Below are 21,980 nucleotides of genomic sequence, written 5' to 3'. Positions count from 1 at the left end.
CGCTGCTGTCAATGCAGATTCCGCTTCAGATCTTTGTCCCTTTCTTTCTCTGCTCCTCCTCCATTGTTCTCTCTCAAAAAAAAAAAAAAAAAAATTATAATTATCCCCAGTGAATATTTAAGAAATCCAAATAGAGTTTTAATAGAATGCTTCATATCAGGTTGGTATGTTTCTAGTTTTTTCCATTAGAAACCATATTTGGCAAAGTAAGATTTTTTTTTTTTAAGTGGCGCTCTTTAGCATTGGGTGAGTGCTTATTTACAGGGTTGCTTTAGAGGGTGGGGTCTGTTAGAGAATTATTTTATTTTTTATTTTTTTACATTTTTATTTATTTTTGAGAGATAGAGTGTGAGCAGGCCAGGGGCAGAGAGAGAGAGAGAGGGAGACACAAAATCTGAAGCAGACTCCAGATTCCGTGCTGTCAACACAGAGCCCGATGCGAGGCTTGAACTCACGAACCGCGAGATCATGACCTGGCCCAAAGTCAAGACACTCAACCTTCTGACCCACCCAGGCGCCCGATTTATTTTAATTTTAAAAAAGGTTTATTTTTCTGAGAGAGAGCGTGAGCAGGGGAGGGGCAGAGAGAGAGGGGCAGAGGATCTGAGCTGACAGCAGAGAGCTCGATGTGGGGCTCAAACTCATGAAATCATGACCTAAGCTAAAGCTGGGCACTCAACTGACTGAGCATCCAGGTACCCCTAGAGTGTTATTTAATTTGGTCAAATACATCTGTTTTTTTCCAGTTCCAGCTGTAGGTCTTTGCTAGTTAAATATTGTAGTCCAAGATAGCTGGAGGGATTGACGTAAGTGGAATATGAAATTTAGTCTGCAGTCAGTATTCTTCCATCCTCTGTAATGGGTTGGTGGTCCAGAGTTCTAGGAATAAAATGCCTGTATTTGTATTCTCGATCTGATCTGCTAAAACCAAACAGTTCAATCTATTATTAGTCTTGGCATCTGCAGACATCAGGTGAGCCCTAAAGCCTGGCTTTACTTATTGGGGAAGAAATTCATGCCTCTGAGAACTTCTCCTTCTGTGGTTCTCAGATGTTAATTCACCAGTTCACTTAACCTCCTTCTCCCAAGACTGTTTTCTCTGCTTGTTCACTTAGAACCTGATATTGTTCTTGATTCTGATGTCTGCCCAGTAAGAGGGAGCAATCTGTAATTGAAAACTGGGTAGGGGATGAGCAGTTCGGTTTGGAAAATGCTGGCTTGGGAGGCTAAGGGAAGCTTAGAGACCTCGCCTGGATTAATGTTCACCCCATTGTATTTTGAAGCCATCAAATGGAGCATGTCATGAAAATATTGATTCTTTTTGTGTATAAGTTTATGTTGTACTCTGCTTACTATGGGTTTTGTTCTTAGGATAGTAATATAAGTTTGTACTCAATCGCACACCCCAGGTGCCAAGCCTTTCTACCCTCTGGGCCTAATGACTCATGGGCTCTATTTTATTTACCCTATACTTAATCAGCAATGATGCGATAAATACTAGTTTTTCCAATCTGTCATTTTTCTCTGTTATGCCAGCTTTTCACATCCTGAACAATACCACCATTCAGTTTAAACTGGAGAAGATCCCTATAGAGAGAGAATCTGAATTGACTTTCTCCCTTAGTCCAGATGACCTGGGAACTTCTAGCATCATGAAGATTGAAGGGAAATTTGTCAACCCAGTTCAGGTAAGCACCTTGTTGATTTCCATGTCTGGACAGTTGAAGTCGTATGTTTACTTTATACTTACATCAGTGTATTCATGTCTTGTTATGTTGCGTATGTGTATATATGAAATGTTAGAAGGAAAATATGTAAGTTCAAAGAGACAGTGTGACCGTGTAGTACTGCTGATAACTTGTTCTGTAAATGTGGAGCCCTATCACTGTACCCTTTTGTCACTGGGGAATTGGTTTTGTTAGCCATCTTCAGGTGGAGGAGTGGTGAGTTATGTAGAGGGAGAGGGCAGATCTTTAATTCCATTGCCATTCAGAAGCAGGCAAAATGATTGCTGGAAAAGTCAGAGCCTGTCTTTCCCAGGAGGATATAGTTCTTGTCACTCTTTTGACATGCTTGGCTCAGCCTATGAAACAATCTGATTATTTGAGCTGTTGACAGATCCTTTCAAGGGAGAATTAGTCTTACTCTTTTTGTTTTAAAAATTTTTTTTCAACGTTTTTTATTTATTTTTGGGACAGAGAGAGACAGAGCACGAACGGGGGAGGGGCAGAGAGAGAGGGAGACACAGAATCGGAAACAGGCTCCAGGCTCCGAGCCATCAGCCCAGAGCCTGACGCGGGGCTCGAACTCACGGACCGCGAGATCGTGACCTGGCTGAAGTCGGACGCTTAACCGACTGCGCCACCCAGGCGCCCCAGTCTTACTCTTTTTGAAATGGAATGGGCCGGGATAGGGATTGTGTGTGTGTGTATGTGTGTGTGTTTAGTGAGTATGCCTGTGTGTGTGGTGACTATATGTGTATGCAACTGTCATCCTTTTTCCTTCACAAATGTCGTTCTTCCTGTTTTCACAGGGATAAGAGCAAAGAGTATGTCGTTACAAAATAGTAGGGACGGGCAGGCTCTTAGGACAGTGGACCCTCTCTTTGGGCAGTAATTGGTCTCTAGTCTGTATCTGGCAGCTGCTCTGGAGTAACTCAGGAGTGCTGTTAACAGAATGCATGGACCTTTTAATATTTAAATTAAAACAATGTTTTTATTTTATTTTTGAGAGAGGGAGAGAGAGAGTAAGCTAGAGAGGGGCAGAGAGAAGGAGGGAGACACAGAATCTGAAGCAGGCTCCAGGCTCTGAGCTGTCAGCACAGAGCCCGACATGGGGCTTGAACTTGTGAACCACGAGATCATGACCTGGGCTGAAGTCGGGCGCTCAACTGACTGAGCCACCCAGGTGCTCCAGAATGCGTGGACCTTTTGACATCAGTGGTTCCTGAATAGGTGTCCCTGGGTGAGAGGACTTCCCCCAAAACTTTCCCTTCCTGGTTAAGCTTTTTTGCCTTATCAGTAGTGGCTACTAGGGTGGTTTTTTTCACCTTAAATCTAGCATATGACATGAATTCTGTTGGATTATTATGTTTACCATTGACTTAGTGTGGCTTTTGATGAAAATCTTCTAAAAATTACTGTAAATCATTCTTCAAATTAATACTTAATAATTTAGTAATTTAATTTTAAAATATTTTATTATGAAAATTTAAAAACATACGCAAAAGTGGAATAGTTTAAAGTTTACTATTTTGAGAGAGAGAGAGAGAGCGTGCAGAGAGAGAGGGAGAGAGAGAATCCCAAGTAGGCTCTGAGCTGTCAGCGTGCAGCCTGATGCAGGGCTTGATCCCACGAACCGTGAGCCCATGACCTGAGCTGAAATCGAAAGTTGGATGCTTAATTGACTGTGCCACAGAGGCACGCCATGTAGCATAATACATTTTAATGCATTTTTGGATTTCAGAGACATTTTTGATTAGTTAAAAAAATGTGTTTTCACTTTTAGTTTGTTTGAATCAGAATCCAAATGAGACCCGTACAATCCGTTTGTATGATACATCGTGTGGGTCTCTGTTCAGTTTCTTTCATGTTTTCCCTGCACGCTGTTATTGTGAGAAGTCAGGCAGTGGCCCTTAGGTTGTCCCACATTCAGATTTGGCTGTTTGGTTATGGCATCACTTGTTCTCCCACATTTCCTGTAAACTATACCTTCACTCTACAGGTTTATTTGGATTCAGGTTCTTTTTTTGGCCAGAACACTTCAGCGTGGTGCTGGGTCCTTCATATTGCATTATTTCAAGAGGCACATAATGCTTGGTTGTCTTTATGTTAGTGATGCTCAAATTGATGATTGTGTGCAGGTGACGAGAACCCGATCTGCCCATTGTAAAATTCCCTGCTGGTCGTTCATAGAAGGGCCGATTCCACGGATGACCTCTGATGGGCTATGTTAGTTCATTGGGGGCTGTAAAACGATCACTTTCTAATTCTATCATTTCTATATCTGTTTGGAATTCCTGTTAAAAAATTGCTCATAAATACTTACAAAACTTTTGTGAAAATATTTTTAATGAGAAATTGTAATTAAAACCAAAGTAAGGGAGAGAAAACATAAGTAATCATGACTTATCATTATTGTCATTAAAAACCACTTTGTTTGTTTAGCTGAAGTAAAAACAGAGGTTATGACCCTAATTGGGGATGATCAGCGAGTTTTAGAACCCTGAGCCTTGTTTCTCAGTCCTGTGGTGTAGCCACAGTAGACTTTTGGCAGTTTTCCCGTCAATTTCTGGTATTGTTTTTGTGGGTTTAGACAGAGTGATTTTGCTGATTCAGGCCCACAGTCAACAGGACTTACTGAACATTGGTTGTGTAAAGATTATTTTGTGAGGTGCTGGGGGAGGCGGCAGGAGGGCCTCATCGGTAGACGTGGGTCACAGAGAGGTAAGGACAGAAAAGAAACAGAAGGGATAGTTCCTGCTGTCATCCAGTTTAGAACGTCTTGGGGAAACCCATGAACATCAACTATGGAAACTTGTGGGCGGTGCATCTGAGCGCAGTTAATAATAGTAGTGAATAACTACGTTTTTCTCTTTGACTACAGGTGGTGTTAGCAAAGCATGTATATGAGCAGGTTTTACAGACACTGGACAATCTTGTGTATAGTGAAGATCTGAATAAGTTTCCAGTCACTGCTGCCTCCTCACCTTGCCCTAATTCTCCTCTGCCTTCCCTCAGTACCTGTGGAGAACCTTCCATTGAAAGGAAGGAGAATGGATTGTTCAGCCACTCCAGCCTTTCTAACTCTTCTCAAAAGTCCTTGTCTCTGAAGGAAGTCAAGGCCTTTACCCAGATTCAAGCCAACTTTTGTATCCCGGAGCTTCAAGTCCAGCTAAGTGGAGATCTGACTTTGGGGGCCCAGGGTCTTGTGAGCTTAAAGTTTCAGGATTTTGAGGTAGAATTCAGTAAAGACCATCCTCAGACTTTATCCATTCAGATTGCCCTGCGCTCTCTGCTCATGGAAGACTTACTGGAGAAGAATCCGGATTCCAAATACAAGAACCTGATGGTGTCTCGGGGGGCCCCTAAGCCATCTAGTTTAGCACAAAAAGAATATCTCTCTCAGTCCTGTCCTTCAGTATCCAATGTGGAGTATCCTGATATGCCTCGGTCTCTTCCTTCCCACATGGAAGAAGCTCCTAATGTCTTCCAGCTGTATCAGAGACCCACCTCGGCATCCCGGAAGAAGCCAAAGGAAGTCCAAGACCAGGACTATCCCTTGACTCCACCCCCTTCTCCAACGGTAGACGAGCCCAAGATACTTGCTGGAAAGAGTAAATTTGATGATTCTTTGGTACATATCAATGTATTCTTGGTGGATAAGAAACATCCAGAATTCTCTTCCAGTTACAGTCGAGTTAACCGGAACATTGATGTTGATTTTAACTGCTTGGATGTACTGATCACGCTGCAAACGTGGGTGGTGATACTGGATTTTTTTGGAATTGGTTCCACTGCAGACAACCATGCAATGAAGGTACCTCCTGAGGACACTCTACAAAATGTGAAGTCAGAATCAAATGCTCTCGTAGAGTCTGAACTTCAGGATCCAGTTAACACCAAGCTGGATCTCAAGGTATCACTTCCCTTTGGCTCCTTGAAGTTCCAGGAATGAATTTTGCTGTGTTCACTTACGTGCGCCTGTTGTACATTTACTCTAGAAAGTAGATCTTGTTGGTAGGGGAGCTATCTGTAGTCTGGATGCCTGTTAATATTTTAGAAGAGGTTTTTGTATTAAGCCCATCAGGAGGCATGGAAAACAAATGGTTTAAGTAACCTGTATTTCTTTGGGTTGTGCAGTTCAGTGGAATGCCTTATTTTCTTGGAGCCTCAGTTTCCTCTTTTTCCCATCACCCATCCGTTTGGTTGCCTTCCACCATTCGACTCATTAAGATAACCGAGTGAGGTAACGCACGTAAAGCACCTGGCCGGGTGTCTGGTGCATGGTAGCTACTCTGGGATGTGGTCTCCCTGCTCGCTGAGATCGTTACTGGCTTTTTGAGGCAACAGGCCAGCCCTTGAGATTGGAGCCTCAGGACGGCCTGCGGGTCCGAATCCTGGCACTTCTGCTGTAACCTATAGCTGTGTGGCCTTGGGCACAGTTTTTAGCTTCTCTCTCCCTCGGTTTTCTCACCTATAAACTGGGGGTGTTGGATGGTGCCTCTGTCGTCGGGATGTTGCAAGGATTGTGTGAGAGGACTAAATGGGCAAGGCCCTTTGCACAGCGCGTGGCATGAAGTAAGCATTCAGTGAACGACAGCTGGTTTTATTTTTGCTGTACTGTGGCTCACCGTACTTACTTACACGTACTTGTCCTTGGTACTCGTATTGCGAATGTTTAAGAACACATAAAAAGTAGCGTTTGAATTTAAGGTTATTCTGCTCTGTGCGTGAGCACGGTAAGATGTGTAAGCAGTTCAATTTAATTGACCATTTGGGGGCACACCATAGCAGCTAGCACCTTCCAGAGCCCCAGGCTCCCTGCAGTGGCTGGTTATGTGTGTGTCTGGAGGGTGAAGTTCATCTACCTGCCTTCTCCAATGCAGACTTGCACCTGCCGCTGGGGAGAATCACATGTAATCCACTTGCTATCTTCTTCTTTCCTTAGCTGGCAGGAGGCTGCATTCCTCTAGAAATGGAAGAGCTTCCAGGGCAGAGTTGGCCACGAACGAGTCTCACTTCCCCTGCTCAGTGTGTGCAAGTGAGTGCCGGAGCAGTGCGGAGTCCCCCGGCACCTTGGTTAGCGAGATGGATGGAAATTGGAGAGGCTTCAGCCCTTGTTTTGGACGTCACGTGTTGGTACCCATAACTTCAGTCTTGTGGTGCCTGTAACGGAGGGCCTCAGGAGCCCCTTGGTGTTGGGTGTGGAAGCGCTCTGGGGGCCTTGCACAGATGGAGTGTAGCCGGCTTCACAAGAGAATGAGACTAGACGATGCCCCTCGGCAGTGGGCTGTTTTAGAATAGGAATTTTTGAAAACATGTTTATTGTGGGAATTTTCAGACAACACAAAAGAACAGTTGAAGGAACTTCCGTTTACTTAATTCCTTTGAGATTCGTCACATTTACTTTATTCGTTTTTTTCTTTTTGCTGAATTATTTTATTTTATTTTATTTTATTTATTTTTAATGTTTATTTTTGAGAGAGAGAGAGGGAGAAAGAGAGAGAGGGTGAGCAGGGGAGGGGCAGAGAGAGAGGGAGACACAGAATCGGAAGCAGGCTCCAGGCTCCGAGCTGTCAGCACAGAGCCCAACGTGGTGCTCGAACCCACGAACTGTGAGATCATGACCTGAGCCAAAGTCGGACTGAGCCATCCAGGCGCCCCTTGCTGAAATATTTTAAAGCAAATTCCAGATAATATCATTTTACCTCTACATGCCTCAGTAGTCATTTCTAAAAAAAAAATGTGGACGTTATCTTACATAACTAACTCTAACGAGAATTTCTTGGTATTGTGTAAGACCCGTCTATAATCAGATCTTTCTGATTATCTCAAAATAGCCCTTTTGCTGATGGATTGTAGAGAAATGAGTGGTTAAGAAAATTCCCTGTGATCTCTACAATTCATTGGAATAATTTGCTTTTCTGAGCCGTAGTTTCTTTGTCTACAAAATGGGGAGCATTAAATAAAATGATATATGAATCTTTTGAATGTGAGTTCAAAATAGGTTCACATGTTCCGTTTGCTCTCATTTCTTCTAAGTCTCTGTTGATTAAAGAAAACCAGTCTTTATTTACCCCGTGCCACTGGCTTGTAGAAACCGGGCTAATGTGTCCTGTAGAGTGTCGCACATTCTGGATCTTTTTGTTTTCTTTTGGTGCCATTGACTTCTTTTATCTTCTAATTTTAGAAATGGAAGTTAGCTCTAGAGGCCTCATCAGATTCAGGTTCAGCTTTTTGTTAAGAGCATGTGGTAGGTCGTGCTGGGTGCTTCCTGTTGTATTATGCTAGAGGGGATTGCAGTGTTTGGTTGTCCCACTTTTAGGGACACTAGGATTTGTGTTAAGAGTGGGGTCAGGTGGTGACAGCTGGATTCCTCTAATGAAAGCATTTTTAGCCCCACTATATTTGTTACTTGGGTGATTAAGTGGCTAGAGGTTTTCTGTTTCCCTCCTACTTGATAATCTCATTTCTCTGAGACCTGTGTGTCTGTGACAAAAAAACTTTCTGCCGTGGAGGCTCTATGGTGCTGGAGGGGCCTCCAAGGCCACTGCACCTGTAGTAATCCCCTCCTTTTTTCTCTGCCTTTCTCTATAGATGTTCCTTCTCCTGCCTTTCTTCCTATTCTTTTCTCTCTTTCTTCCCCCGTCTTTTTCCTTCCTTATCATTCATTCATCAGATGTTTCCTGAGCACCTGCTTAGCGGTAGGCACTGAAGAGAAAGGGGTGAGTGTGGCATTTGGAAGCAGGGATGTGAATTGAGGTTTGACCTCCTCTCTCCTTCCTTCTCTCCAACTGATCCCTTTTCCCCAGTGACGACACTAAGGTTCCTGTCTCAACACATCGTAGAGATACGAGTCCTTTGAATATTTAAAATGACAGTGTTACCATACTGTGTTTATTTGATTTTTTTTAAGTTTATTTATTTATTTTGAGAGAGAGAGAGAGAGAGAGAGAGAATCCCAAGCAGGCTCTGTGACATGAGCCCAGACCCCTACGTGGGACTCCATCTCATGAACCGTGAGATCATGACCTGGGCCGAGATCAAGAGTCGGACGCTTAACCAGCTGAACCACCCAGGTGCCTCCGTAATGAATTTATTTGTTACAAAGAATGCAGATCCTAAGACAGAGGGTTTTGGCTTTCTTCTGTTTCTGCTTGTCCCTTGAAAAGAAAATGTTTGATTGTGGTTCCTAGGTGAAGTCCCACTGGTCACCAGGGGCTTCTATTAAATATTTGTCCAGGGATTAAATGGGATTCTAAATCCTGTTTATCATTTTGCTTGGACAGATTTCTTAGGCTGAGACTTTACTTAATGAACCTCTATGAGCGATGACAGAAGAATGCAGTATGAAACACATGCACAAACGATGAGAAAAATTGTTTTATAACCCAACCCATTTCACTAACAGAGCATAGACAAGGCGACTGCAGAGACGCTATACCACAGGCCCTGGGTTTCGGGGTGTCTGGTGGAGCCCCTTTCTCCTCAGCTCTCTCCTTAGATCATGGTTTGACTGCTGAAGAGGGCCGAAAGGAAACCGGCGTCCACAGAAGCGCTGCCTCACATTTCCCGAGCCTTTGTGCGTCTCCCTCCGTTGGGTTTTGCCATTTGCCTGAAAGATGCCTTTTCTCCCCCAGTAAGATCTGCCTTGCTTTATGTCCCACGTTCTTAGGTGCATTCGCTCTCTCTCGTGCTGAATAAGACCACCAGTGAGCTGGCTAAAGCGAGTGTGTCCAAATTAGCGGCACACCTGGAAGTGATTGGTAAGTGGGGAGAAATCGAACTTGCACAATCTGGTAAGAATTTGAACCTCCTCCTCCTCCTTTTCTCACAAATCTAATTGTCCTCACATGCAAATAAGGTGTGGAATCACTGGATTTCCGGTGGTTGTTCCCGAATACTGGCTTATGGATCAGAATCATATGGACAGCTTGTTAAAAATGCAGGTGTCTGGAACCCTGCCCCCCCTCCTCCCGCTACCAAAAATGTGATTCATTAGGTTGGGATGGAGCCCTGGCATCTATCCGTGTTTTTAACAAACTCTGTCTGGGGTGACTATATAATTTTTCTTTGTCCAAATTGGAACATTTTGAGAGTGAAAGGGGGCATTATTAGTAATTACACCTGGGAAACCAGGGAATAGGTTCCCTCTATTGCGTTAGTAGAGGGAGCCTTCGATAGGACGCATGATTTCAGGCACGAGGATGTGGCAGAGCCGGCATTCTTTCCAACGGGACTGTGCAGGTAGAAGTTCTTAGTGGAACACAAGTGATCAGCCACGTCGAGTTCTAAATAGCAGAGGTTTATAAAGTGTGAGTAAAACACCCCTCCTTCCTTGATAGTGGAAGATCACAGAGCTCAAATGTTGATTCTGTAATAAAAATGGGAATGTCTTTTGGGGGGGGGAATGAACCGAAATGAGATTTCACGTCTGGTATAAGCTAATTTATAAAAGCTTGGAGGAGATAGGTCTTTAAAAATTGGGAGAAGCTTGGGTATTTTTGTTAGGTGACGAGAAGAGTCCAAAATAAGTTATGTGTCTTCACTTCATTGAGAGCTGAACTAGCATGCCAGATATAAACACCTAAGTCACGGCTTTGTGGTGCTAATTATGATGATAAAATTTGCTTTATGGAGGCAGCAGTTTGCAGTATCGCTTTTTATTATCCATACCATGTGAAGAATGAGTCCTTGTAGGCGAACACCCCAGGTGTGCATGTTTTAACATCCTTCTTTATTCTTTTCCACCTTCAGGGGGTTTCACTCTTGTGACACCAGAGTAGTTTTAAATCTTGTCTCCAGTGTCTGTCTCATTAATCGCACTTTTTTATTAAATCACACTGACACCCACTTAAATGCCTGAATAGCTGACATATCTGACGCTTCCTCCTTTATTCTCTTATCCGTCGCGCAGTTGATAGACCTTATGCTGTTTCACTAATTCTAATTAGTGGTCTTCATCTCAGAAAGGATCCCGTTCTGTCTGTATTTAGAAATGTTGGGGCGCCTGGGTGGCTCAGTCGGTTGAGCATCCGACTTTGGCTCGGGTCATGATCTTGCGGTCCGTGGGTTCGAGCCCCGCGTCGGGCTCTGGGCCGACGGCTCAGAGCCTGGAGCCTGCTTCCGATTCTGTGTCTCCCTCTCTCTCTGCCCCTGCCCTGTTCACGCTCTGTCTCTCTCTGTCTCAAAAATAACTAAACGTTAAAAAAAAAAAAAAAATTAGATATGTTGTTTTTAGGGGCGCCTGGGTGGCTCAGTCAGTTAAGCGTCTGACTTTGGCTCAGGTCATGATCTCGCAGTCTGTGGGCCTGAGCCCTGTGTCAGGCTTTGTGCTGACAGCTTGGAGCCTGGAGCCTGCTTCGAATTCTGTGTCTCTTTCTCTCCTTCTGCCCCTTCCCTGCTCGCACTCTGTTTCTTTCTCTCAAAAATAAACATAAAAAAAAAAAATTTAAAAAAATATTTTAAATGTTTGTTTTTGAGAGAGAGAGCGAGAGCAAGTGAGCACACAAGCAAGGAGGGACAGAGAGAGAGGAAGACAGAGAATCCCAAGCAGCCTCCACACTGTCAGCACAGACCCCGATGTAGGGCTTGAACTCACGAACCGTGAGATGATGACCTGAGCCAAGACCAAGAGCTGGACGCTTACCTGACTGAGCCACCCAGGCGCCCCTGTATTTAGAAATGTTTTATCCTTTAATTTGTGTATGCATTTAATTTCTTTCCCTCGTAAAGGTTAAAGTATGATATTGCTGTATTGTTTCAACCCCCTTTGGACTTCTGCATTGAGACTTTGAAATACTGTGTAAAATGTTTTTGGCGGGTGCATTGGAATATGAAAACTAGCCTTTGACATTTAATTTGATTAAATAGTGAAAAGTCTGAGGCATGTGTGGATCGGTTTTTGTTCTAGACATATTTAAGGTGTATGACAAAAAAAGATACATAGGCGTGTGTTCTATTTTTAACATCCCTAGATGGAGACCTGGCCTTGCAGGGAAGCATCGGGAGCCTGTCCCTAAGTGACCTTACAGCCCACGGAGAATTCTACAGAGAGCGGTTTACTACCAGTGGAGAAGAAGCACTCATTTTCCAAACTTTTAAGTAAAAATACCCATTTTTCTCGTTTGACATTTTGTCATATTTGTTGCTGTTTCAAATTCTTGTTGGCTAAACCAATAAAAGTTTAAAAAAGTTTTTACCATCTTAGGTAAAATTGATACGATCTAGTTGCAAGGAATCCTGATTTATAGTAAAATGGATCTTTGTTGAAGTGGGCTACTCAGTCCTCATAAACGGATGGTGTGTGATTGAAATAATTCTTTTTTTCTTTAAGATTTTTTTTTTTAAGTAATCTCCACACCCAACGTGGGGCTCAAACTCACAACCCCAAGATTGAGAGTCGCATGCTCTACTAACTGAGCCAGCCAGACACCCCGAAATAATTCTGAATATTAAAAAGCCTGGGATCTCACTGGCTTGTTATGTGACCTTAGGCAAGTCACTTAATCTCCACGAATCAGTTTTTCTATCTAAATATTGAGAAGACGAAGTTAGATCACTTTCCATCTCCCTTTCAACATTCTGGAATGATTTCAGCCTGAGAAAGTTGTTGAAGATATAGATGTTAAATTATATGATGCATTTTTTTCTCTATAAAAGTCTATATTGAATCTTTTCTTTCTTTTGTCCTTTTTTTTTTTTTTTTTTTTTTGGTGTTTATTTTTGAGCGAGAAAGAGAGAGCATACCATGCCCATTAAATTGAAAACCATTCATAAAAGTTTCCTAATTTGTCTTGGAATGTACATGCTAAACCTCTTTGGCCCACATTTCACTGAAGTAAACAGACTTCTTTCTGCTTCCAGGGGACTGTTTTCCCCAGAAACACCGATTGCATTGCCTAATTTTTTCTTTCCCCATCGTTTCATGACCTTATTTTTGTACCTTTTGAGTCCATATTGTTACAATCTTTGAGGAGGAATAATCCCCTTTCCCTAAAGGCAGGGAAAGGGGCCCCGGTGGAACCACAGGTGGCTTCTGCGTGAGTTCTGGAATCAAGAGTTTAACACCAGAGCTGCCTACCTGTTCATGGCCTTGGTCATCATACCAGACTCTCATTTAACATCCTCAACACATTGTGGCAGCTTAGAGAGGGAGTAATTACTGGAGTTTGCTTTGTCAAACCTGATTGCAGATTCGCATTCTCATAGTTAAAGCTGTTTGCTAGGATAATCCCTAACTGAGCCTGTTTTCTTCCAATACTAACTTGTATCTTGCTGTCTCTTATTCCCAGATATGGACGGCCTGACCCTCTGCTCCGGAGGGAACACGACATTCGAGTGAGCCTCCAGATGGCCTCCGTACAGTATGTGCACACGCAGCGTTTTCAGGCGGAGGTGGTGGCCTTCATTCAGCATTTCACTCAGCTGCAAGATGTCTTAGGACGCCAGCGAGCTGCTATTGAGGGGCAGACGGTAGGAAGGCTCATTTCTCCACGTTGCTTTTCCAGTTTGACCGATCGATAGAACTTTTAAGCCTCTAGAGAGAAGTCTGGAAAATTTCACTGAAAAAAAGGAAGGTATTTGGGTCATTTTATGCTTTCTAGTGTCCTCCATGCAGCCGATTGTCTACAGAAATCTTACTGTAATTGGAGAGCTTATATTTCTTTAGCAAGGTACCGTGTTTTAATGACTTTTAAGGCTTAGCTTAAGCGTCCTCTAAAGAAGATAAACGAAATTTATGGCTAACACTTAAGGCTCCTGGTCCCTTTTAGTACTTTAGTTGGGATACTTCTCTTGGAAAGTGTTTCCAAAGAACATATCTGTTACATGAAGAGAGTTTTTTCCCAACGAGATTAGAGGTTCCCAACTTCTGAGTTCATAGTTCTCTTAGTGTCTTGGAAATATTTTCACTGCACGTCCTAAGCCAAAAGACACACCAAATGGTCTTTGCATTTAAAAAATAATTAAGTCTAAACAACTTAGTAAGTACGCATGTCCTAACAACTTAGTAGCTACTTAAAAAAATAACACTTAAGTGAAAGACTAATATTTTTATTTCGTTCGTAGATAAATTACTTGTTAGTAGGGATGGACGTGCCCCTTGGGCACGTGCAGCTTCTCAGACTTGGAACCAGGCTGGACATGGCAGCCTTCATTTCCTGTCCCACATCCTTTGTCTCGTGGCACTGGCTTTTTATCACAGCAAGTGCTGAAGACCCAGCTTTGTAAAGATGTGACATAATAGAAAGGAATCTAGCATGATCTAACGCTGAATGTGAACTGACTCAGTCTAGTATGTGCAGTGTCCAACAGATGATGTGTTTCCCTGAAAAATTTTAAACGTCCTGGCAAGCACACATGGGAGTGTGTGGCAGCGTCTTATGGTGTCTTGGCGTAGAGTTTGGGAACCGCAGAACATGATTATAATGTAGTCCTTTGTAAAACTTTATTATTTTTAAAAAATTATTTTTTTACTTAGAGAGAGAGCGAGAGCAGGTGTGCGAGTGGGGGAGGGGCAGAGAGAAGGAGAGAGAGAATCCCAAGCAGGCTCTGTGTTGTCAGCACAGAGCCTGACGCCCAGCCCGATTCCACAAATTGTGAGATCACGACCTGAGCCGAAACCAAGAGTCAGACACTTAACCGACTGAGAGCCACCCAGGTGCCCCAAAACTTATTTATTTTTTGAACTTCATTAGGTCAAAGATTATAATTAAATAAATAGATACTATCTTCATAGTGACAACATTTAAAATTTTTTATTTTGTTATTTTTGTTATTTTTTAATTTTATTTTTAAAAGTTTTCTTTAGATCCAAGTTAGCTCACATACAGTGTAATAATGGTTTCAGGAGTAGAATTTAGTGATTCATCACCTACAAAGAATACCCAGTGCTCATCCCAGTGAGTGCCCTCCTTAATGCCCATAACCCATTTAGCCCATCCCCCCACTCAGTACCCCTCCAGCAACCCTCAGTTTGTTCTCTGTATTTAAGAGTCTCCTATGGTTTGCCTCCTTCTCTGTTTTTATCTTATTTTTCCTTCCCTTCCCCTGTCTTCATCTGTTTTGTTTCTTAAATTCCATGAGTAAAAATCATGTAATATTTATCTTTGTCTGACTATTTTGCTTAGCATAATACACTTTAGTTCCCTCCACATTGTCGCAAATGGCAAGATTTCATTCTTTTTCATTGCTGAGTAATATTCCAGTGTGTGTGTGTGTGTGTGTGTGTGTGTGTGTGTGTGTGTGTGTGTGTATTTGGGCTCTTTCCATAATTTGGCTATTGTTAATAGTGCTCCTCTAAACATTGGGGCATATGTGTCCCTTCGAATCTGCAGTTTTGTATCCTTTGGGTAAATACCTAGTAGTGCAATTGCTGGGTCGTAGGGTGGCTCTACCTTTAATTTTTCGAGGAACCTCCATACTGTTCTCCAGAGCGGTTGCATCCGTTTGCATTCTCACCAACAGCGAAGTGTTCCCTTTTCTCCGCATCCTCGCCAGCATCTATTGTTTCCTGAGTTGTTAATTTAAACAAATTTTTATTTTAAAGGGGCGCCTGGGTGGCTCAGTCGGTTAAGCGTCCAACTCTTGATTTTAGCTCAGGCCATGATCTCGTGTTTCGTGAGTTCCAGTCCCTCATTGGGCTCTCTGCTGTCAGTGTCGAACCTGCTTCAGATCTTCTGTCCCCGCCGCCCCCCCCCCCCCCGCCCCGTCCTTCCCCTGCTCGAACTCTCTCTCGCTTTCTGTCACAAATAAACATTAAAAAAAATTTTAAATTATTTAAATTTTTTGAATATGTTACATATTGACTTAGTACAGAATCAAAGTAAAAGGACATTTGGAGAAAAGTCTCCTTCTCAATTACTTTTCCTCAACCACTCAGTTTTTCTCCCTGGAAACAGTGTATCTTTGAGAGAATATATATTTTTTAAAAATACAAAAGCACAGTGAACATGTAGAGAATGTGGAAAAAAAGAATCAGTTTTACCAAGGTACACCCGAGGTATGTTTTAATCTGTTTTCATTGTTTTCTCATTTCTCCCTGTGTATGTTTCCATGATTGTAATCAGAGTGTATAACCTTTCTCCCCCTCTCTTTAGAAACTTTTAAAACAGATTTATTATTTGACACACCTAAAAGAATATCTGTAGCATGTAAGTTTCAAAGTATAATAAAATGAACCTTCATGACCTGCCACCAAAATAAAAATGAAAACATTGCTAACGTTGTCCATGTTCCTTCCCCATCTCACTCCTCTGTCAACTCCTTAGGTAACTGCTCTCCTGATTCTTGGATCTTCTAGTCCCTTAAAAAAAAAAAGTTTCCATATAATATCTTTTGTTTCATTTGTTTTGATCTTTATAAAAATGGTATTAAGCTGTATTTAATGTTCTGTGACTTGCTTTTTTTTCCATTTATTTATTTATTTATTTATTTATTTTTAAAGTTTGAGAGAGCTAAAGTGTGTGGGGGAGGGGCACAGAGAGAGAGCGAGAGAGAGAGAAGATCCCAAGCAGGCTCCGCACATCAGTGCAGAGCCTGATGTGGGGCTCGAACTAACGAACTGTGTGATCGTGACCTGAGTCGAAGTCAGACGCTTAACCGACTGAACCGCCCAGGTGCCCCATTTTTTCATTTTCATATTGTCATTTAGTTAGATACATTCGGGTTGTTACACGGTTGTTTAATTTCACTGTTGTATTTCGTTTTGTGGAGCACAGATTTATCCATTTTCCTGTTGAATATGTGGGTTGTTTATGGTGTTTTGCTGTCGTGTGCAACGTTTCTTGGTGCACATGTGAAAGAATTTCTCGGAGATACTTAAGAGCGGGTTACTGGGCCACAGGGTACACACGTGTTTATCTTTACAAGATAGTGCCAGATTGTTTTCCTAGACAATTCTACATTCCCACTGGCAATGTGTAAGGATTCCTTTTAATTCATATCCTTGTCAACACTTGTGAACCTCTTTATTTTGGGTCAATAATGGCGTAAAATGACATTATTGCATATATGACCTGCTTAGGCTTTTTATTTTATTTTTTTATTTTTCTTTTCTCTTTCTCTCGCTCTCTCTTTTTTTTTTTAAGAACACAAGTGGGGGAGGGGGTGTGGTTGGGAGGAGAGAGAGTGAGAGAGAATCTTAAGCAGGCTCCGTGCTCAGCGAGGAGCCAGACCTGGGGCTTAATCCCATGAGCCTGGGATCATGACCTGAGGTGAAATCAAAAGTTGGACGCTAAACTGTGCCACCCACGTGTCCCTTATTTTTTATTTTCTAGATAATTAAAAACACTTTAATTCCACCTACATATGCTTTTTAAAAAAGCGTTTGAAGGAGGAATAGCATACAGTACATACATGTAACATAAAGTGTGTCAGTTTTATGCATACACTTTTGGAAGCCAGCATGTTAACCTTTTTCATAATCTGTTTCCGTTTTGCTTTGCATTTTTCATGGCAGTCCTATTTAATAACTGTATGATCCATCAAGTCAGTTTACTTAACCGTGTCCCTGTTTTTTAACATTTGAATTGTTTCCAGTGTTTCATTCTTATGAGTTATGGTTCTGTGAACAGCTTTGTGCGCATATTTTTTCTTCATTTTTTGAAGTATTTTTACAGTATTGAATCCTGTAAGTGATATTGTTTGGTCAAAGCCATGAACGTTTTTGTGGCTCTCAATATGACACTTCTAATAAATGTTGTCTATTACGTACCCTTACAACGATTACTTTCACCTGTGTGGTTTAAGCAGCAGTGAGTTATTGTGAAGACTCAGTAGGGCTAGGAAATGACACTGTACGTTAGTGTGTCATTGGGTTTCACTTCTGGGATAAGTAGGAATTAAACAGGTAAGTGTCTGAAGTTTTTGTTATATCGAGATATGGAAGACAAGCAGTCGGTCAGGAGACCTTTAAGGTGTGAGAGTCTGTCTTGAACAGTTGTGGGCTCTGAAGGAAAACTGATCTGCTCACGGATCTTTAATCCTAGTTGTTTGAATTACTTAGGTTTAGGATTTGGCATTGCTTAGATTCATGGAGAGAGCTAAAGACCTGCTACTAAGATTGAGGCTAATTGGAAATTTAAATTCCTTTCTCCTGATTGTACTGGTGACAGGTAGTGTCCTCTACCTTTGGCTTGTAGCTTGCTTTTCTTTCTTTCTTTCTTTCTTTCTTTCTTTCTTTCTTTCTTTCTTTCTTTCTTTCTTTCTTTCTTTCTACCTTTGGCTTGTAGCTTGCTTTTCTTCCTTCCTTCCTTCCTTCCTTCCTTCCTTCCTTCCTTCCTTCCTTCCTTCCTTCCTTCCTTTCTTTCTTTCTTTCTTTCTTTCTTTCTTTCTTTCTTTCTTTCCAAGGGGGAGAGGGGCAGAGAGAGGTGGAGACAGAATCCTAAGCAGGCTCTGTGCTGTCAGTGCAGAGCCCAACACGGGGCTCAAACCCACGAACTGTGAGATCACGACCTGAGCCGAAATCAAGAGTTGGTTGCTTAACCAACTGAGCCACCCAGGAGCCCCTGTAGCTGGACTTTTATTCCTGTGTTTTCCTGTGTATGTAAATAACGATCTAGTAGAACTTTACAGTTCTTTTTAACCTTGATGTTTGCAGTTTTAAGAGCATCATACACCTTTTTTTGGGCCAAATATAAATTGTTTCCTTTATTTTTTACACTAGGAGTGTGATGTAGTTTTCCTGTGTCTTTTCTGCTTTATATGTTGTTTCTTTTATTCTAAACTAATGTATTCACTGAGCAACCGGGAGTGCAGATTTTTGGTGGAGCTCAGATGGAGTGTTGCAATTCTGAAATCTTGGGACAGCAGTCTGGAACCTGGGTGTCGCCACTATGAAGCTGTGTCACCGGTGGCGAGTTATTTTTCTTGCTATTCTTCTTTGGACTCAGGTATAGGAGGAAAACGGAGATACCACAAATAAGCTGTCCATTTGTTAAATAGTTGTCCATTTGTTAAATAGTACATTAATGATGCTTTGGAGTTCTCAGAGTGCTTTCCTATATGCTATTTGGTCCTTATGACAAGCTTGTTTGTTCAGTTGTTTGAATTATTTAGTGAATGTTTATTGACAGATGTCGTGTCGTACAATGTCAGGTAGCAGGAGCATAATGGAAAACGAGAGAGACAAGGTCATTGCCCTAATGGAGCTTCTGTTTTAGTGAGCTGAGACAAACCAGACAAAAACAGAATTAGCTGGGATTATAGCCAGTGAGGGAGTGGTGGGCAGGCGTGTTATTGCCGTTTTATCCACGAGGAAGCAGAAATTCTTAGCTCTGCTTGCCCGGAACTCTGGCTGTGTCACAGTTCCGCTCTTCCCATTAACTAATGTGCGACTATTAAGGCATGTTAACAAAGGAAGTGCTGTGCAGTGTGCGAGCAATAGTTTATTCGTTTTGAACCTGCCCCTGAATACATTGAACTTTATAAAATATAGCTGCGTGTGTACGTGTGTGTAGAAACCGGGACTCAGAGGGTACAGGGTTGCCGTGTGAGTAGTATAGCCCCTCGACAAGGGCTTGAGTGTCTTGGGTGTGTGGTGTCATTTGATCCTCGTGATGGCTCTTAAGGGAGGGCCCATTCCTCCCATTTTGTAGGTAAGGGAGGTGAGACCCAGAGCCCTCACGAGTTCCCCAGGCTGCCAAACTACTAAGTGGCCAGGGTGGGGATTCCAGCTCAGGTAGTCAGGCCTCAGGATTCCCATTCTGAATTCCTCCACTAAACTGCCAGAATGGTACCAGTATTTATCTCGGGAGGTGAGGTGATGGATGATACCAGATTTCTTCTGTTCGTTTGGCTTTCCTGTCTACATTTGCTACAGTGAAGATGAGTAATTTGTAATTTTATAATTTACTTAAAAAACAAAGCAAACAGGCAGTAGTCATGGGTTGATAGACAGTACCAACAATTCATGTACAGTTAGAAAGGGAAGACAGTATTTACTGCGTTGTAAATTCCCCTGACTTGTTTATGTGCTTAACACCCAAGAAAGGAGAGCTTTTTATATTATGAGGGCTATATTTTTCTTTTTAAAAAGTAGTGTTTCTCATAGGTGACGAAAAACAATAAAAATAGGAATAAGTAGAAAATTAAGACTGTCTTGTTCTATTTTGTAATCTATACTTTTCACTGACCAATGTATGAGAAACATTTCATTATATTAGCGTATTATATTTTTTGCCATCTTTATTGTGGTATAATTTACTTCTAATAAAGTTAACCAATTTTAAGAGTACAATTCAATGAGTTTTAACAATTGTGTACTGTCTTATAGCCACAGCTACACTCAAGATTTTTCGAACATTTCTGTTATCCACAAAGTTTCCTCGTCTCCCTATGCAAACAGTCCCCCTGATCCCTCCCTGCATCTTGGCAACCATTGGCCAGCTTTCTGTTATAATAGTTTTGCCTTTTTTTTTTTTAGAATTTTCTATAAATGAAATCTTCTAGCATGGCTGACTGTATCTGGCTTTTCTCACTTAGCATAATCCTGGTTGAAATCCATCTGTATTGTTGCAAATAGCAGCAGTGTGATTTCTTTTTATTGCTGAGTAGTATTCTGTTCTTTGTAATAAAATTTGTTCATCCATTCACCCACTTGGTGGACATTTCGGTAGTTTCCAGTTTTTGGCTATTCTGAATAAAACTACCGTGAACATTTGCATTGAAATCTTTGTGTGAACATATGTTTCTCTCAAGTAAATACCTAAGAGACGAATTGCTGCTTCATGTAACTATGTGTTTAACATCATAAGGAACTGTCTTCATAATTGTTTTGGCACCTGGCTGGCTCAGTCAGTAGAGCACGTGATTCTTGATCCCAGATTGTGAGTTCGAGCCCCACATTGGGTCTGGAGCCTACTTTAAAATAGAAACCATTCCTTAAAATAAAAAAGTTTAGAAAAGAATTGTGGCTATTCCAGATTCTTTGCTTTTTCATGCGGATTTTAGAAACAGCATGTCAATTTCTACAATAAAGCCTGTTGAAATTTTGTTGGGGATTGTGTTGAATCTGTCGGTCAGCTTTCAGAGAATTGACATCCTCGTAGTGTTGAGTCTTGTTTCTTCAGTATGGCATGTTTCTCTGTTTATTTAGGTCTTCAGTTTCTCTTAGCAGTGTTTGTAGTTTTGAGTGTACTGATCTTATGTATCTTTTATTAAAAGACATTTCATATTTCTGATGCTATTATAAGTGATATTTTAAAAATGTCAATTTCTAGTTCTTTGTTGACTGTACAGAGAAATACAATTGATTTTTATACATTGACCTTGCATTCTGCAACTTTGCCAGATATACTTACCAGTTCCAGTTACTTTTTTGTAGATTCTTTAGGATTTTTTACATAGATAGTCATGTTGTCTGTGAATAGAGTTTTACTTTGTCCTTTTCAATCTGTATGCCTTTCAACTCTTTTTCTTCCCTACGGCACTGACAAGGGCTTCCAGTATAGTGTCAAACAGAAGGGGTAAGAGCAGACACCCCTGACTTGTGTCTAATCTTAGGGTAACAGTGTTCAGTTTTCCAGGGGTTGGCAGACTATGGCCTGTGAGAATATACACATAAACACATGCATACATAAAGTTGTGTTGGAATACAGCCACCGTCATTCATTTACTTACCGTCTATGGATACTTTCACCGTTTTCTTGATCTGTCCACTTCATCTAAATTGTCAGTTTGTTGGCGTGAAGCTGTTCATAGGTTCCCTTATCTTTCAAAGATTTTTTGTCTTTTAAATGTTTATTTATTTTTGAGAGAGAGAGAAAAAGAGAGAGAGTGAGCTGGGGAGGGGCAGAAAGAGGAGGGAGACAGGATCCGAAGCAGGTTCTGCGCTGGCAGCAGAGAGCCCGACCCGGTACTCAAATTCACAAACCCTAGAATCGTGGCCTGAGTCGGTCCGACGCTTAACGGACTGAGCCACCCAGGCGCCCTGTTCCCTTATCATTTTAGTATTTGTAAGTTCTGTAGCAATGTCCCGCACTCCTTCCTGACAGTGATGAGTTTTGTTTTCTTCCTTTTTTTCTTGATTAATAGAGCTAGAGGTTTCTCACTTTTATCAGTCTTTTCAGATAGTTAACTTACCGAGAGGCCCGTGTTCTGGCCCAGCCACACCCTCGCCGAGTATGTCGTGTACTTGGGGAGAATGTATACTCTGTGGCTGTTGGGTGTTGTGTTGTGTAAGTGTTTAATTGATTTTTTTTTTTTAATTTTTTTTTTTTTAACGTTTATTTATTTTTGAGACAGAGAGCATGAACGGGG

At 41.7% G+C, this 21,980-nt stretch overlaps 1 protein-coding gene across 9 annotated transcripts in view; it reads left to right on the top strand.

Annotated features, from left to right (window-relative positions):
* Window positions 1-21,980, top strand: part of VPS13D (vacuolar protein sorting 13 homolog D) — a 258,246-nt gene that overhangs the window by 37,549 nt on the left and 198,717 nt on the right. For all 9 annotated transcript variants that reach the window (XM_058719034.1, XM_058719033.1, XM_058719032.1 and 6 more), the window contains 5 exons: window positions 1,537-1,688; window positions 4,606-5,637; window positions 9,397-9,487; window positions 11,699-11,825; window positions 13,016-13,196. In XM_058719034.1, the coding sequence (XP_058575017.1) occupies window positions 1,537-1,688; window positions 4,606-5,637; window positions 9,397-9,487; window positions 11,699-11,825; window positions 13,016-13,196 (1,583 nt within the window). The remainder of the gene's footprint in view (window positions 1-1,536; window positions 1,689-4,605; window positions 5,638-9,396; window positions 9,488-11,698; window positions 11,826-13,015; window positions 13,197-21,980) is intronic.

Source organism: Neofelis nebulosa, chromosome 2 (genome assembly GCF_028018385.1).
Source record: "Neofelis nebulosa isolate mNeoNeb1 chromosome 2, mNeoNeb1.pri, whole genome shotgun sequence".
NCBI lineage: Eukaryota > Metazoa > Chordata > Mammalia > Carnivora > Felidae > Neofelis > Neofelis nebulosa.
The sequence above is the reverse complement of the archived record's forward strand: the minus strand, read 5'-3'. Positions and strand labels throughout refer to the sequence as shown.